The sequence below is a fragment of the Lithobates pipiens genome, unplaced genomic scaffold (assembly GCF_037356315.1).
Source record: "Lithobates pipiens isolate NorthernLeopardFrog02 unplaced genomic scaffold, aLitPip1_a1.2 Scaffold_8, whole genome shotgun sequence".
Lineage (NCBI taxonomy): Eukaryota > Metazoa > Chordata > Amphibia > Anura > Ranidae > Lithobates > Lithobates pipiens.
The window spans coordinates 108,825,915-108,845,208 of record NW_027507903.1 but is presented as its reverse complement, the minus strand read 5'-3'; the positions used below and the strand labels follow the sequence as shown (position 1 = coordinate 108,845,208).

At 44.0% G+C, this 19,294-nt stretch overlaps 1 protein-coding gene across 1 annotated transcript in view; it reads right to left on the bottom strand.

The window, feature by feature from the left end:
- The window catches only part of LMAN1L (lectin, mannose binding 1 like), a 108,715-nt gene that overhangs the window by 33,523 nt on the left and 55,898 nt on the right, over positions 1 to 19,294 (bottom strand). Inside the window, exon 10 of the mRNA XM_077473060.1 lies at positions 3,070 to 3,137. Within this exon, the coding sequence (XP_077329186.1) occupies positions 3,070 to 3,137 (68 nt within the window). The remainder of the gene's footprint in view (positions 1 to 3,069; positions 3,138 to 19,294) is intronic.

The following is a 19,294-nucleotide window of genomic DNA, read 5'->3' as shown; positions in this document are numbered from 1 at the left end:
AGGCAGAATTTTTTGCAAGAAGTGAGAGGGGACCCTGATGTAAGGGGGGATCCGCACTCAGATATGTAACAATATTTTCTATGTAAATACACACACACATGTACGTTATATATATGTGTATGCCCGTCCAAGCATATGACTTTCCTTACTTCACTGGTATGGGCTCTAGTCCCAGATCTTTTGTAGACCTAGCAATGGTTGGGGCCCTTCATGGTTTCTTGCACCGGGGCCCTGAAGATTCTAAATACGCCTCTGCTAGGGGAAGCTGCCCTGAATGGCCCATTGTGAATTCAGTCCTGGTTATATCAAACTGCACAGTATATAGTGCTGGTTGAATAACAAATCTTGGAAACCTAGGTGAAGGCAAAGAAATGTTTTTTTGTAGGTAGGAGTCTCACTCCAAAAAAACTGGAGACCTGAAAAGAGGGGTGAGTTTTCTTTACTCCCCAGTGGACTTTGACATGTGTGTATCCACATGTGCAGAGAGGACAAAAGGTTTTTTCTGCTGATCTTGTGTGTCAAAGGTAAAGACATAGGCAGTCACAAATTTAGGGATAAGAGCACAGGTCACACCATAACTCAAGCATATACAAGTAATATCTGTAATTGTCATTTTTAGGGCCATGTTCAGGCATACAGCCAGGGGCCAGTAAATGCAGGCAGTTAAGCTGCGGTTTCTCTGCCCCCCCCCCCCCCCAACTATCCACTTAAAGAAGGACATGCGCTGAGGGCTGTATACATGACGAGGCCGCCATTAGAGCAGGTGGCAAGGAGGCAATGCCTCCCAGCTGCCTGTCAACCACCCTCTGAAAATTGCAGGTCATTTTACACAGGGGTGGCAAGTGCTGCCATATGTCAAATTGAGCCCTTACAATTTAAGAGAATTCTGCTTTAAAATAGTCATTAGTAAATAGAAAACTGCCCCTGGGAAGGAAAAGTAAAATTATAAATAGACTTTAATAAGGGTCATGCTTTCCAAGGTCATTGTACATTAAGTTTTGCAGTCCTTCCCCCCGAGTCCTAATATGCAGATTCACTAGCAAGACAAATCACAAGTAAATAAGATATAGACGCGGCTGCACACAAATCAGTGGCACTATGGCCTATGGGTTAAATAATGCGTACATGCATTAAAAAGGAAAACAAGCTTGCCCAGCCTGTGCCAAGACAAAGCCAAAGGGTGAGTTACTGACCTGTGTATTAATTTGCCAATTTAGAATATGAATATCATGTCACTACAATATTAATATTATACCATCATTTCTTACTGTAGACAAATATGTGGGTTCATGAACTAGAAGAAATATACAGAATAATTGCCACTGCTGCTTTCATAAGAGCAGCTTGCCATTAAACTAGAATGAAGAGATATACATCAGTTCCTATAATCCTAAAATGAAAGTGGTGGTGGATTGCTGGAGATTACATTCAGAAAAGGGAGCACGTCACAAGATCTGCTATGCCCCTATTCACACTTGAGCATTTTTCTGCTTGTTTTCTATGTACGATCAATCACTCTATTCGACAAAAAGTACAATTTTATTTCACCATATTCAGATGTGTTTAGCCCCATAGAGTTTAATGGAAGTGCCTGGAAATGCACAATTTCCTCCCCTTGCCCAGCCCAGGAAACAAACACCTGAAGCTTGATACATGTGTGTAACACCCTCCTAGGTAGGTGCTAGAGGAGAGTTTAGTCTTTGATCTTTCTGCTTACCAAGAAGACGGTCAGGTAAAACAAAGTGCTCTCTGCCTACCAGAGAGTAGGATCTATTGGTTAGGTCTGTTCATTGTACTCAGGTGCAGCTCAGCTTGTTTTGACTGTCCCCCACTGGGAGGCATAGGGAGGCATATTGAACAGTGGGAGGGGACCTGACAAGTGATTGCATTGGCTTTTTCCTACAGCCATGGCAAATGGCAGAGGGAAAGTGCTGAATTGCATGTTGGGATATTTTATATAAGGCCAGAGTACATGTCCTCAGAGTTAACTGAGCCAGGGAACAGAGTCCAGGAGGAAGGGGGCGCCTGCCCTCTCCTCTGCGGAGGTGGGCGTGTGGCTCTGAGTGGTCGACCTGGGGGCCTAGAGAGAGAGAAGCTGAACCCAGAGGTCCTGCAGAGCTGATTGGAAGGAAGACACCAGGAAGGATCTGATTCTGCCTATATGCGTGTTCCTTTTGTGTATGGAGCCCAGTAATACATACAAAACAAGTTTCTGCAACATTATGCAGCAAAAAACAGTGATAAGGAATTAGTAGTATGCTGTTGTTTTCTTGATATTCTCTAAAGGAGTAGTGGGTAGAGGGCTCCCAAGAATAGGTGTGTTGCAACCTATCTCTATGAAGGGTGTCAGACATGTGGTCTCCATTCACAGATAAAGGCAAGCACATGCGAATGCAGGCATCATAAAATAAAGACACCTCATGGTAATTTCAAATTAAAGCCCTATTAAATCCAAAATCAAACATTAAATTGCAGCTTACCAACACTTAGATGTGGTGGCTGCATTTGCTTTCTTTTTTTAGGATTTCCTTCCTTTATTATCACCTGGCCAGTAAGTGCATTGTTTTTCAACAGAAAGAGCAGTCGTGCGGATGTAGCAGTTAGAGGGTTGAGACAAACCATTTAGCACCGATAGGGGTGCTTACAGTGGTCAGCTTTTATTTATTCACATAAAATCTTTATCCCAAAAGGAACAAAACTGTTGCTGTAATTAGTAGTGTTAGCTGGAGTTCAGCTTCAATTTGTTAGTGTATCTTAATTTGCTAATACATCTAAGATTGCTCTCCCCCAGACTGACAATGCTGCTGTCCAAAGTGCCCCCTGTGCTCCTTCATCCTGAGTGGGGGCATTGTAATAAAAGAGGTATTTTACTGGCGAGATCACCTGGTGAAAACAGATGAGAAAAAGCCTAAAAAAAGAAAACAAATGCAGACACTACATCTAATAATGATTAAGCTGCAATATATTAAAATTTTCATTTTGGGTTTAATACTGCTTTAAAAAGAAGGCTGAATGAAGTCTTTATTGTTTGCACTCATCGTTATGGACAGTGGAAATCATCATACTCACTTTAGGTCTTTTGTCATGGTGAGAAGATCTGGCATCCCATTCATCACTGTATCCAGAGAACTGTGCACCTGTGGGAAATAATAGGATCATAAATCATATTACATAAAATGAGATCCCCTTTTATTTTAGCATTGTTGTTTTTCTCTGTGCAAGTGGTGTAAACAGACTCCATAATGTACTTTTGTCATATTTGTACAGGCTCTTCAGAAACAAAGTAGCATGCTACCTAATGCATCAGTTCAGTCTCCCCAGTCACAGGGTAAATACTATATGTTCAATGTAATAAAATAACTCTGTGCATGCGTTGCTTTAGGATGGATCTGTGCTAAGAACTTTTCAGGCCTATCTACGGAAAAGTCCCCCCTAGGGAGCAATTGCTTGATATGTAAACCAAAAAAAAAAACGATTATTATGGGATACGTGTGTAGCAACGGTAGGGTGCTGTGGTGGTCGTCATGTCCTCCATGTCCCCCACATTGTTGGGCGCCAAGCAAGGGTGGGTTCTTCTGGGCTATGCTAGGCACCTGTAGCAGTATCACTTTACAGCACATGGGGTACCTTTTCTTTTGTGTCATTTTCATTAATGCCCTGGGAGAATACTCGACTTTAAGGTGGACCTCTGCTTTTAGAGATGAATCTACACCGTGTACAATTGCACCATAACTGTTCTCCAGTTAAATGCAAAACAACCGTGAAAATCTTCACGCGACCTATTGATAAATAATTAAAGGGGTTGTAAAGGTTTGTGTTTTTTCACCTTAATGCATCCTATGCATTAAGGTGAAAAAACACCTCGCTGTCATGGGCTCCCCCAGCCCCCCCGTTTTACTTACCTGAGCCCGTTCACCTGCTGTGCGTGTCCCCCGGTGTCCTCTTCTCCGATGAGTCTGGCCCTTGATTGGATAGATTGATAGCAGCACAGCCATTGGCTCATGCTGCTGTCAATCACATTCAATGACGAGGCCGCCGGGGGGGGCGGGACCGAGTCATGTACTTTGTGACTATGGACGCCAAGTGTATGACACGGGAGCGCGCCCGCAAGCTAACCCCCTCAGGAAAGAGCTTACCAGAGGGGGTTAGGTTTAGCGGGAAGGAGCCGAAACCCCCTGTGGGACCCCAGAACAGGAGGATCGGGGCCAAACTGCACAGTGCAGGTAAGTATAACATGATTGCGATTTAAAAAAAAAAGAAAATCTAACCCCTTTAAATATAATGTGATGTCCTAAAAGTGTACCAAAAAACAAATATGAAAGGGTGCTGCTCGCCTCTACATGGGTTTCCTGCAAGGTCATGCAAGTTCTCCAGTTAACTCTTGGCCCCCGTGACAATGTACATCTTCTCTGTAACTTGCATTTAGGAGGGACATGCTGAGCATTGTTCACATCCACCTGTCCAGCGTATCACCACTACCTCACTCCCAGTAAAGGTATGGGGGTCCTGCCGTGATATTGCAAACTTTACTTTACTTATCTCTTACGTACCTAGGAATAGGCTGGGGACCTCTGTGGCATGAGTCTGTTCCTGTTGCTATAGGAGAAGGGCCACTCATGGAGAGAATGCCAACATCATCTCCCTTCTTCATGCAGCTATCCCACCTATCCCAGGCACACGCTAAATGAAAGGCTGCTTGGTGACCTTCCATTACCCTAGGTAACCACTTGTATCTGCACACCGCATTAACTCTGGTACTGATGTCTTTATACCCCAAAGTACCTTAGTGACCTGAGCTGTACATTGGTGCCAGTTACTTGCATTACACCCCTTTCAGTAACTTCAGACCAGGCGGGAACAAGATTTTAAAACTTTACTTGGAAAAAGTGCAAAAGGCATTACAAAGTCCAGCATACGGAAACATTCTTTCCTACATCCCTAACTCAGGGTATGTGCTGCCCCAGCCTACCTGCAAAGGAGTCCATGTAAATTAATGTGCATCAGAGGCATTCTCCCGCAGCTGGTGTCTTCAGGGTGTGAGGATCAAGGTATAAGAAACCAAGATGGTTGACAGTATGTTTCACTAAATGCTTATCGTCTGTTTTATTCTCAGTATCTTAAAGACACATCATCCTTAAGTCCGGATGGGTGCAGTCACGTACACATAAGAGGAAACCATGTCGTAAGGGTCATCTGCCACATCAACTCTAAAAGCAGAAGACACTTAGAAATTGCCTTTTATGGAAGTTGTTGTTTTGTTTCAACATTTCTAACGCCTGTCTTTTGAGTGTATAAAAGAGCTGTGTTAATAAAGAACCTCGGAGTTGGGTGCGACCTTCTGAGCAGATATACTGAGAACTTCTTTCCGTGTCTCCTTGCTTAGATAAGAACTCTAATAACAATTGGGAAACGGTAACATAACTTGATGAATAGGTGACTTGCAGTAGTCACACCTAACATTTTGGCGCACGAACAGGGACATCGCTAAAGAAACTACAAGAGGCGAACGAACATAAGGACGGAACGAAGAGGTCGGGCACATCAGGAACCACAGACAAAACCTGCGCAGGTAAGAAAAGCTTTATTTTCTTATAAACTCTGTGCTTCTTAGATTTGTGCCCACCCGATCTGTCTGTATTGTTCTTCAGGTAATACCAACCTCTGTAGTAAGCGAGTCTTGAATTTAATATTTGACTTATGTTACCGTTGTTTCTTGTCTGTCTCCTTGTCATCTGTCTGTTGTGACTGAGATAAGCCCTGTTTGTATGGTGTGAATTGAAACATATATCATCCCAATGAGTAACGGAATGCGCCCTTAACTCGTAAGAGTACTTGGGGGGTCCGACACTTAAGTTTGATATACGCTTTTTGATTCATGAGCCTAAAAACGGGTTGAAAGTATAAGTCCTGACTGCCTCAATAAAGCAGGAATAAGAAACGATTGCTGAGAAATTCCATGTTAAAGGGAAGGGAATAAGGTCTCCACAAAGTCCCGGAGATCTAGTCATATGTGTTTGGCCACCTACAAGTGATGATTGTGATTATTGTTTCTGTTGTATTAGTAGTCGCATTTATCTGGTTGGGGTGTAGAAGTAGTTCGGTTTCAGAATAAGTACCCCAGACAAAGTTTTAGTATTTTGGCACCCTAGGAGGAGAAGGCAACGAGACACTTAGTAAGTGATCCAAACGCCACCTAGGCAGGACTGTCAAAATGGGCCAGACACATGGTAAACCCCAGGAGGAATCTCAGAAATGTTGTGCTGTTAAAGACATAATTACAATGTTGTATGGGAAGGACAAGGCACAGGGCACGAATAGGGTTCTCAAGAAATTTGGAATGGATGGAGAAAATGGGCTAAGTGTAGAAGGTTGGGAGAATATAAAGAGAGACAGACAGGGAGAGGTCCTGCAGAACAGATGGGTATCACAAATACAATGTTTAATTAAGGTTTCCAACAGGGCTAAAGAGGAGGGATGGAAGTATTGTCATGAACAGGGTGGATGGGACATGAAGGTCCGACGCAAGAGTCTCCCTTCTGCTCCCGAGGATGGAGTAAAAACGGAAGGTACTCCACCTCCTTATACCACTACCACACCGGGTAACGAAAGACCAAAACTTTATCCTTCCTTAAGAGGAAGAGGATGGGTATGCCGAGTATGCGGTACCCAGAATACAGACTGGGCACAGGAATGTGTACATTGCGGAGCTCAAAGACCAGAGCCCGTAGCTCCAGTCCACAGTCGGACTAGGGTAATACAAGTAAATAATCCAAATGCGGGTCAAGCAGGACAGCCACCTACAGTGACTCAACAAGTCGTTCTGAGGACATGGACACCTTGGTCGGCTGACACTCTTATGGCATTAATACAGAATGCTCCTGATCCCGTAGCAAAACCTGCCGCATTCTGTAGATTCGTGACACAATTACTAGACACACATGAAGCAGCTTGGCAAGATGGGGAAGATTTGTGTAGACATAAAATGACACTAACGATGTTTAATCAATTTATGAATGAAATTGCTCCACATAGACCACAAGGGGATCCAGCGGCAAATCCACCAGGAGTACACCCCCGTCATATAGACTCTAGACCCCTGTTTATTAATCAGTTACGAGAATTTTGCCAAAGGAAACAGCAGGAAAGGGGTTCGACAGCGCCCATAAAACAGGCCCCAGGTCAGACTGTTACAGAATTTTACCTCAACATGGAAAGCATGATGGCTGACGAAGGTCTAGATTTAGCCTTACCCGTCACCATTAGGGCTTTCAATCGACAGTTTATGGAAGGACTAGTACCCCAAATAGGTGACAAACTGAAGGCATGTACTCCCGAATGGAGAGCCATACGGGACAGAGGAACATTGTTGCAGAAAGCACAAGGCATAGAGGCTGATTTAGCAGAAACTAAACCCAGAAGGACACCGGGAGTTAACACTGTTGCCCGGGTCAATGAAGGAGGGAATTCCTCCCGTAAACCTCTTACCTGTTATTACTGCAACAAGGTGGGACATATAAAAAGAGACTGTAGGAAAAGAATAAAGGACGAACAGGAAGGAAACACGGACAGAGACACGAGGGACAACAGACAGAGGCGTACCAACGATAGGGACGATCCGACCGCATGACTTGCCCCAGTCCTAGCTGAATCAGAGAATAAAATGCTCCACATGTTGATGAAGGTGGAAGGTAAACATATTCCTTGTTTAGTTGACACAGGAGCATCACGCAGCTTATTATCTGATTCAGTAGTCCCTCCACACATGACCTCCCGTGACACCATACCCATAAGTGGTTATGACGGTCTTTTGTCCGATGCCCCACTGACTAAACCTTTAAAAGTAAAAATAGGGAATCACATGTTTTTGTCACGCTTTTTGATTTCCAGAGGAGCCCCTACTAATTTATTAGGAGCAGATATTCTTCAGAAAATAGGAGCAAACATTACTTATCATCCAGATGGTATGGTCACCCTAGCAATAGGAGATGACCCAGAGGGTATAGAAATCTGTAATAAAATACAATGTTTGGAAGAAGAGCCAGAACCGTCCAATACACCCTCGCCGGAAATAGATCAAATTCTGTCTAGCCTTCCGGAAGGGCTATGGGAAACACATCCAGCAGACGTTGGGCTTTTGCCCATACCCCCGGTTACTCTACAGCTGATTCCAGGAGCAGTTCTCCCCCAGCAGAAACAGTACCCACTCAGTGCGCCCCAGGAAGCAGCTATAGAACTACAAGTGGAGGCTCTACTCAAAAGTGGAGCATTAAAAGAAATACAGTCACCAGCCAATACCCCATTGTATCCAGTCAAGAAAAAGACATTGGGGGATGGCCCAGTAAAGTATAGAATGGTACAAGACCTAAGGGCGGTAAACAAAATATTGGCCCCAATAACGCCACTAGTACCAAACCCGCATACTTTACTTTCAGAAGTACCATCAGATAGCTCCTCATTTACTGTTATAGACCTGGCTAATGCTTTCTTTTCTGTACCCCTGGCGAAGGAATGTCAACCGTGGTTTGCGTTCCGTCTCAAAAACCGCCAGTTGACCTGGACACGCCTACCGCAAGGGATGGCGCATTCGCCAACTCTATACTCGCAAGCCCTACAGACAGTGTTGGGGGAATGGCAACCACCTGACACTTGTGTATTGTTGCAATATGTAGATGACCTATTGTTATGTTGTCTGGATAACGATACTTGTTTAAAAGCCACTCTATCATTGTTACAATTCCTGGCTGAAAAAGGGTGCAAAGTGAATAGAACTAAGTTACAGGTATGCCAGAAAAAGGTTGTCTTTTTGGGCCACTGTATATCCCAGGGTACCCGACACCTCACTGAAGAATGAGTCCAGGCCATAAGACAAATGAATGTCCCACGCAACTTTAAGCAACTTCGTATGTTTCTGGGAATAGTGTCATATTGTAGACAATGGATACCACATGCCAGTTCTCTGATGCAGCCATTATATGATTGCTTGAAAATAGTACCCTATGTACTCACAGAAGCAGGTCATAAGTCTTTTAGCACCTTAAGAAAGTTACTAATTTCGGCACCTGCGATCGGGATCCCTGACTATACCAAAACATTTCATTTGTACATTGCTGAAATCACGGGACACGCAACAGGGGTGTTGACACAACAACACATCAAACAAAGGCCGGTAGCATATTTCTCAGCGGCTCTCGATCCTGTCTCTAGAGGATCACCGTCCTGTGTACGAGCAGTCGCAGCAGTGTCAATTATCATTGACAAATCCTCAGAAATTGTCTCAGACAATCCTGTAGTGGTACATACCACACATGACATACACGCCATCTTGTCACAAGTTCAGCCAAAACACATATCAATGGCGAGGCAGCTGCGTCTGCAATGCACCTTGCTCCTACCTCCCAATGTTACCTTCCAGCGATGCACTTCCTTTAACTTAGCACAACTTTTACCCTTACAGACAGATTTGACAGGGGGGAGTAATGGTGAAGGCACAGCACAAGAAACTCAGGATTCTGACACACTTTCATTTCATGACATAACATCTGATGAACACGATTGTTTTCAACTTATGGAACAAGAGACCACGGGGTTCCCACATGTCACAGACACACCCATTGCAAATGCAGAACACACACTGTACATAGATGGTAGTAGATTTGCCGATGACAAAGGTAAATATCACACAGGTTATGCTGTGGTAACGGACACACAGGTAATTGAGGCAAAGTCACTACCAGCACACATGTCTGCACAAGAAGCGGAACTAACAGCTTTAGAAAAAGCCTTAGAACACTTAGAGGGACAAGAAGGGAACATTTACACTGATTCTGCATACGCCTACGGTGTTGCACATGATTATGGTCACATATGGAAAGCTAGAGGTTACCTTACAGCAGCAGGCACACCTGTTAAACATGGTGAAGGAATCAAAAGAGTCCTGAACAATCTTCAAAAAGTTAGAAGAGTAGCCATTATGAAGATAGCGGCACACACGAGCGCAAAAACAACTGAGGCAAAAGGAAACGCATTTGCAGATTTAGCTGCAAAGAAGGCAGCTCTAGGGGAAGTAAGCCCTGAGACCTTAGCCACGGTACAGGTGAGTATGCCCGAAACCACATGGCAGCAGCTGATCGAACTACAGGAACAAGCAGGGACTACTGAGAAGGACCGTTGGGTTAAGGAGGGAGCTGCACCAGGCCTTGACAATGTATGGAGAGAGGGAGACAAAATATGTCTACCCGCCTCTCTATACCCCGCAATGGCAGCGGCTGTCCACTTGCCCACTCATGTCAGCTCCAATTCTATGTATAGGATTGTAAGCCAAGGATGGCTAGCCCCTGGATTCAGTAGTACTGCAAGGAACTACTGTGCTGCATGCCAAATCTGTCTGTTAAATAACCCAGGACAGAGAGTGAAAACCCCACGTAAACATCAGGTTCGGGCCCAGTATCCCTTTCAGAGACTGCAAATTGACTATATCCAAATGCCTAAGAGCGGCCCATTTGAATTTTGTCTCGTGTGCATCTGCTTATTTTCAGGCTGGCCAGAAAGTTATCCAGTGAAATCAGCTACAGCGAAAGCCACAGCGAAGAAACTGATCACAGAGTTAATACCTAGGTTTGGTCTTCCTGAAACCATAGAATCAGATAGGGGAACACACTTTACAGGAGAAATCATGCAGAATGTAATGGCTATGTTAGGGGTTCAACAAAGTTTCCACACCCCTTACCACCCACAGAGTTCAGGATCAGTAGAAAGAGTAAATGGTACAATAAAGTTAAAAATACAAAAAGCTATGCAGGAGTTAAATAAACCATGGCCTGAATGCCTACCCTTAGCTTTGTTCTCCATAAGGTATACTCCAACGGGAAAAACAGGGTTATCCCCATATGAAATACTTTTTGGGAATGCACCCAGACTAGGTTTATACTTTCCACAGAGTATGCAATTGCAATGTGATAGTTTGACTGCATATGTGATACAATTACAACAGCATCTAACTAAGATCCACAAAAGTGTGTATTCCTCTCTTCCAGACCCTAACTCAATAGCAGGTACTCATTCGCTGAGCCCCGGAGATTGGGTCTATGTAAAGAAACATACCAGAAAAGCTTTAGAGCCACGGTTTGAAGGACCATATCAAGTACTGCTGACCACTCCCACATCGGTCAAGTTGGAGGGTAAAGCAGCCTGGATCCACGCTTCACACTGTAAAAAGGAGCCAGTTGGCAAATGACAACATGTATCTTTTTATTCTTTTTGTTTCAGTAATCCTGACCAATAGTTTGGTTACCTCACAGAATGAAATTCACAAGGATGAAGGATTTTCTAAAAAAATGTTATTACTGAAGTTTAAATATGCTTATGCTCGGAAGTCAGGATATGAGAAATGTTGGATTTGCAGTAAATTACACCCCAGTACAGCAAAAATACCACTGATGGCAGTTCCTATAAATTATACTGACCTTGCTAACAGTAGCATTAACATAACTGGAACAAATACCAGCAAGACAGTAATGTTTAAATCAAATGGTCTCGCCTTTCCCCCTGCCTGGTGTTTCAACTTAGGGAACACAACGGGAGGAAATAGAGAATGCCAAGACAGCAAGTTTAATTTGTCCATTGTCGTATTAAATGGAAGCTTCTACCCCAGTAATTCCAGCACACACCAGACATTATCTGACTTCCTCACTAACATTGTGGATAATAATGTTAGGTGGTTAGTATCCAACTTATCCCTCTATGGATACACCTCTCGTTATAGAAATAATATCAGTTCAAGATCAGTAGCTCTAGGAAACAATATATACATCTGTTGTGGGGATAAGTGTTATACCTGGATACCTAGAAGGGCTCAGGGATGGTGCTACCTCGCAAGTTTGGTACCCGTAATGGGAGTAGTGGGTGATGAACGAGGTGATCACCTACTAGAAGCTAGTATGCACCCCAGATATCCCCTCAGATATCGTAGCAAGAGAGAAATATTCTTAGAGCAGGACATGACATGGGCTTGGTTCCCGTCCTGGACAGGATGGGGTATAGACTTAATGAAGCGACTAAATAACTATACTGGAATAATTAATGATATTTTGGAGAAAAACTCTGATGACATTACTAAGTTAAATCTAGAGACCAGAGCCATCACAAAACAAATAGAATTACATGAGTTAGCAATTGAAAGTATGAGTGCAGCATTAACAGGACTCTGTGAGGCTACAGAAGACTATGAATGTTGTACTTGGATACATAACACCAGCATCGAGATACCCGACTATTATGACATCATTGCACGACACGGCACGGAAGTAAAGGATCTACAGGAGAAGGCCCGTAATATTGGCCGTGACTGGGATCCGTTTGGTGGAACTTTTAGCTTCTCAGGGTTATTCTCTTGGCTTAAGAAGGCAGCGATGACAATTATAGTGGTGCTTTTATTTGTATTTCTTCTTTATGCGTGCTTTAAACTGCTCATGTGCTTTTGCAAGAAAGCCAAGGTAAATGCTGTAGAAAAGATGGAACTTTTGTAAGTTGATAAGTTGGATAAGATAGGTGGATTTGGTTCCTTGACATCACCCATCTTTCAGAAAAGCCACTCTTCCTGAATTTTAGATGTTGGTACTATCCAGGGGGATGGGTGTATACCCCTCTGACAACTCGCAGTCAGGGAGAGTACTTTGGACATAGGCCGACTAGAACTTGTTCAGGTGGACCCAGGGTAAGAGGGAAGGGTGATGTCAAAGGGGGAAATTGTGAGGATCAAGGTATAAGAAACCAAGATGGTTGACAGTATGTTTCACTAAATGCTTATCGTCTGTTTTATTCTCAGTATCTTAAAGACACATCATCCTTAAGTCCGGATGGGTGCAGTCACGTACACATAAGAGGAAACCATGTCGTAAGGGTCATCTGCCACATCAACTCTAAAAGCAGAAGACACTTAGAAATTGCCTTTTATGGAAGTTGTTGTTTTGTTTCAACATTTCTAACGCCTGTCTTTTGAGTGTATAAAAGAGCTGTGTTAATAAAGAACCTCGGAGTTGGGTGCGACCTTCTGAGCAGATATACTGAGAACTTCTTTCCGTGTCTCCTTGCTTAGATAAGAACTCTAATAACAATTGGGAAACGGTAACATAACTTGATGAATAGGTGACTTGCAGTAGTCACACCTAACAAGGGTAAACCCCAAGTTCTGATGACCTTTACATCCCAGTAGTAGTAAGCAACATTCTTCTGTTTCTCACAGGTGCTGTTCTCCTTCTCTTTTGCTTAAGGGCACCAGACCTCTCCAGGGACACTCTCAGCTCTTTCTAGCCTATTACGGCTCCAGACCCCCTAGGCCCCGGACCACTGTCCCTCTTTTATAACACAAGATCAGTGGGTCGGACCCAGAGAAAAACCCGCCAAAAGCCAAGGAACTGGGAAAGTATTAACTTTTACCCTCCCATCCGGGGACAGTACCTAACTAGCTATTTCCAGTAAGTGCTGCACCAATGAGGAAATTCACAGCTGTGGCGGGACATTTACAGAACATCCCTATTTACTTGAATGGGTTGCGTTCGGCGATGGTACTGCTTTCCAAATTAGATGGAGGGGCTTTGTGATAGTGTCATGTGAACACCCCCATCTGCTGCCTTTACAGAAAAGTGGGGACGATTGAGGGGGCGCTATTACCACGGCTCAATGAAATGTACAGTATTTAAAGTGGTTGTATACTCATTTTTTTAACTTTTACCTACAGGAAAGCCTATAATAAGGCTTACCTGTAGGTAAAAAAAAATATCTCCTAAACCTGTACGGTTTAGGAGATATTCCCCTCGGTATGCGCCGCTCACTGCAGCGGCGCATTCGCACAAGGGGATTCTCGGCTGAAAGTCCGGCAGTGGCCGGCCCGGCCGGGATGAAATCTCCCATGCGCATGCGCGGGAGTGACGATATTGCGGCTCCGGCCACTCACAGCGCCGGAGCCGCTATACCCGGAAGAAACGCAGAGGGAGCATGTCAGCTCCCTCGGCGTAGATCGGGCCAGATGTCGGGGCCTCGTTCTAAGGTAAGTATTTCATAATGAGCTAGTATGCGGTACATACTAGCTCATTATGCCTTTTGCTTTGCAGGTGGTAAAAAAAAAAAAAAATAAAAAAAAAAATTGCGGGTTTACTATTGCTTTAAGGCCTCTTCCCAACTGCAAGTCTTAAAATGGGTTGTCTAACCTAAATGCCCTGAAAATGCACTTTAAAACTAACCCTTTACTCAGGCAGTACTGGCCCTTTGTGGGTGGGCCCTTGCTATCTTCATGTAGAATGCAGGGTTATTGGTCCTTCATTGCACTTGATGTCAGCTTGAAACTGTCGGCCAGAGCTTAGAGAATTGGGTTCTGGAGATTGGCCACACTCTAAGGGAACCTGCCAGAGTGAGGGCAAGTATTGTATCTCATTCCTCTACACCTAAATTTAAAAAGCACTTAAAGAATATGTCACCCCAACATTTTATATGATATGTGCCTGCTGTACCATGTAATTGTATGAAAAAAATATCCTGTTTCTTTGTAATGCTTCCTTTGCGTGAAATCCCAGTGTTCCTGCCAGTCGCCCTGCTTTCCTATTAAAACTGACCAAACTAGGCATAAGAGTGGTCGGTTTTCTACCTGTGATGAGAACTCAGCCTGTTCCCCTCCAATGATCAGACTTGTTCTGACACGCACGTCCCCCCGAGCCATTCACTGGGAAGATCATTATGCTGCTATTTCTCCTTCCCAAGCTCTCTGGGATACTTTTTCAACTGAGAACAGAAGGTATGTGATAACTTCTAAGGAAGGGGAAAAAAGGTATTTATAAAAAAAATGTATATAATATATATGTATATATATATATATATATATATATATATATATATATATATATATATATATATATATATATACAATATACACAAATGTTTTGCCTTTCTATTTTAAACTGAATGGGCTGTTTTACAAGGTGGTTTACATATACTCTAACCCTTCCAATGTGAAAAGGCCCCATTGCAAAAGTAATACTTTTTCCTGCCTGGAGTGTTACATTAACATTACCTTTCTGGAATAAATCCAAGATGTCTAAATACAGGATTCATGAGCATTCTTAATTGAATCTTGATATGCTTTGTGTATTCCTTCCAGATCTCGAATCCACTGTGAAACTTTGTCTGTGTGTCAGCTTTCTGTAATAAAGACCAGTCACCACTGGGCTCTCTACTTGTACTGAGTGACTGGTCTTGTTACTATTCCCTCCTCAGTGGCGGAATACCAAAAAGGCAGATTAGGCACCAGCCTATGGGCCCTACACTGTTTAAGGGCCACTCGACAAAAGAAGAAAAAATAATATTGATTTGATCTTGAAAGAAAATTACAATGAAGCTTTCTTAAATGGTTTACAAAAGATAAAAAACTTAATCAACTTAAAGAAACTAAAACTTTACATTAAAGTGATTGTAAAGTCTCATTTAAAAAAAAACAAAAAAAAAACAAATAAACATGTTATACTTACCTGGTTTGTGCAGTTTTTTTGCACAGAGCAGCCCGATCCTCCTCTTCTTGGGTCCCTCTTCACTGCTCCTGGCTCCTCCCTCCCGTTCAGTGCCCTCACAGCAAGCAGCTTGCTATGTGGTCACCTGAGTCGAGCTTCAGCTCCGTTTATCATTCAGAAATGGAGCTGCTGTAAGGCCCCGCCTCCTCTTTCTCTTGATTGGCTAACTGACTTTGATTGACAGCCACAGGAGACAGTGGCACTGCTGTTGTGTCTCAGCCAATCAGGAGTAGGTCCCAGACGGCCAAGGGTCTTGTGGACATCGCTGGAGGAAGATCGGGCTCAGGTAAGTATGAGGCTGCTGCACACAGAAGGTTTTTTATTTTAATGCATAGAATGCATTAAGATAAAAAAAAAAAAACCTTCTGCCTTTACAAATCCTTTAACCACTTAAGCCGTGTACCATTTGGCTGTCTAAAGACCAGAGCACTTTTTGCAATTCGGCACTGCGTAGTTTTAACCGACAATTGCGTGGTCATGTGACGTGGCTCCCAAACAAAATTTACGTCCTTTTTTCCCCCACAAATAGAGCTTTCTTTTGGTGGCATTTGATCACCTCTGCAGTTTTTATTTTTGCGGTATAAACAAAAAAATTGTGACAACTGTGAAAAAAACGCATTATTTTTTACTTTTTGCTATAATAAATATCCCCCAAAAATATATAAAAAAAATGTTTTTCCTCAGTTTAGGCCAATACGTATTCTTCTACATATTTTTGGTAAAAAAAAATATCGCAATAAGTGTTTATTGATTGGTTTGCGCAAAAGTTATAGCGTCTACAAAATAGTGGATATTTTAATGGCATTTTTATTAATATATATTTTTTTTATTTTACTAGTAATGGCGGCGATCAGCAATTTTTATCATGACTGTGACATTATGGCGGACAGATAGGACACTTTTGGCCCATTCACGTTTATACAGAGATCAGTGCAATTAAAAATGCATTGATTGCTGTGTAAATGTGACTGTCAGTGAAGGGGTTAACCACTAGGTGGTGCTGTAGGGGTTGTGTCCTAGGGAGTGATTCTAACTGTGGGGGGAGAGGGGCTATATGCGACACAACACTGATCACCGCTCCCGAATACAGGGAGCGGTGATCAGTGTCAGTGTCACTAGGCAGAACTGGGGAAAATGCTTGTTTACATCAGCATTCCCCGTTCTTCCTCTCCGTGAGAAGATCGCGGGCACGTTAGGATGTCTGTACGTGCCCTTATGTCAGTCGGCAAGCGGTTAAAAACTTTATAAAGAAAATACTGTATTAATGTAATGTACCCAGTAACAACTTAAAGTCCATAAACCGTAGACATAAGGGTCACATGACAATTTGTCTCTTAGGCTTAATGTACAACCTTTCCTGAACAATTTAACTTGACAAATAGTAACCGTCATTTAAAAATGTCAGTTTTGCCGCATTTATATGCCGCGCTTGGTTGCGTTTGCATTTAGAAGCTTTTCTTTTTCCAAATAGTCAAAAATTAAAAACACCTGTAAACAATTTACATGCGTTATTAACATTTACATGCGTTCACAAGCTGTTACAAGCGTTTTGCGTTTCAAAAGCCTCTGAACATTCGTTCTGAATGAATTTTATTGCTCTCCAAAGAAAATCTCTAGACTCAACTGCCTAGAAACGACTGTAAGGGCCGGTGCACACAGCGATGCGCGGCGAGGCGTCTCCGACTTGCCTCGCCGCGACTTGCACGGACCTCAGCGGCGACTTGCAGAGGACTTCTGTATAGAAGTCAATGCAAGTCGCCCCCGAAGTCGCCCCAAAGTAGTACAGGAACCTTTTTTCTGAGTCGGAGCGACTCGAGTCGCTCCTCTCAGAACGGTTCCATTGTACAGAATGGGGGCGACTTGCGGGAGCGAGGCGAGGCGAGCCGTGTCGCCTCGCCTCGCGCCGCAGTGTGAACCGGCCCTAAAGGACCCTGTGTACATGTACTGATAAGATAACAGAGGAGAGTTCAAGGGCTGCTGAAAAAAATGCCCAACTGCTCCTAAACATCCGTTTACCAGCTGCAGTGTACATGAGGCCTAAAACGCTCATCTTCTTTCAGCTATCAGTTTGTAAAAAATATTGGTGCAACTTCTTCGGGGCGGCACAGTGGTGTAGTGGTTAGCACTCTCACCTAGCAGTAAGAAGCGTCGCTGGTTTGAATCCCAACCACGACACTACCTGCCTGGAGTTTGCATGTTCTCCCTGTGCCTGCGTGGGTTTCCTCCGGGCACTCCGGTTTCCTCCCACAAACCAAAGACATGTAGGTAGGTTAATTGGCTTCTGTTCAAAAAAATAATAATTGGCCCTAGTATATGAATGGGGACCTTGGATTGTGGGCTCCTTGAGGGTAAGGAACAATGTAAGTTTGCAATGTACAGGGATGGGGATAACTGTAGACACTCAGGTTGAACTGGATGGACTGGTGTCTTTATTCAACCTTACTAACTATGAAACTATGAAACTATGAAACTTACGTACGTTTAATGTACAGTAATGATGGTCATCTCCATCTAGTGGCCAACAAGCACACTACTTAGTCAATGTTGTCCCACTAGAAACCTCCAGAAACCTGCGAGGGGGGGACCCCATGGTTTCCACTACCTAGGGGTCTCCACAGAGTTTCATCCAGCACTGCCCTTCCTATAGTTTTCTGCAGACCGCCTGTAGTGGGTGGGCTTGCTGGACCCCACCCACAGCTCTGCTTTCTGCACCATGTGCAGCACATTGATGATGTCTATGCTACTTCTACAAAGTAATACCTAGGCTTGTAAAGGCATTTGGTAAACATGCAGTGGATTTTTGTGGAATATATTTACATACCTCCCAACATTTTGAGATGGGAATGAGGGACACCTACCAGCAAATGTATGTAGACATAGGACACGCCCCCTGCCACACCCGCTGTCACACCCCCTTAACCACTAGAGATCCACGCTATAGCCGAATGACGGCTACAGCACGGACCTGCTTTGCCGGGACTACATCTATTGACGTCGCCTCGTGCCCCCCTGAGGGGCGCGCGCGGCGTGCTCTGTGATCAGCGAGTCTATGAGACTCGCCTGATCACGGATCGGAGCAAGGGGTCGATCCCAACCCCTTACCACGTGATCAGCTGTCAGCCAATGACAGCTGATCATGTGACATAACAGAGCCGGTAATCGGCTATTTTTCCTCCTCGCGCTGAAAACGCGAGGAGAAAGAAAAGAGCTGATCACCGGCGGCCACGATCGGGACATCAGTCCCGATAACGGCCAGCTTATCAGTGCCCACCTGCCCCCTGCCAGTGTCACCTAAATAATAAAAAAGTGCCCCGATCAGTGCCACCCATCAGTGCCCATAGTGCCACCCATCAGTGCCCACAGTGCCACCCATCAGTACCCACAGTGCCACCCATCAGTGCCCACAGTGCCACCTATCAGTGCCCACAATCTGCCTCAACAACAGTGCTGCACCCCAGTGCCACATATCCGTGCCCATCAGTGTCATCTACCAGTGCCCATCAGTGCCCATCAGTGCCGCCAATCAGTGCCCAGCAGTGCCACCTATCAGAGCCACCTATCAGTGCCACCTATCAGTGCCCATCAGTCCCATCTATCAGTGGTACCTATCAGTGCCCCTTAATGCCACCCATCCGTGCCACCCATCAGTGCCATCTTATCTGTGCCCATCAGTACCGCCTTATCTGTGCCCATCAGTACTGCCTTATCTGTGCCGATCGGTGCCACCTTATCTGTGCCTA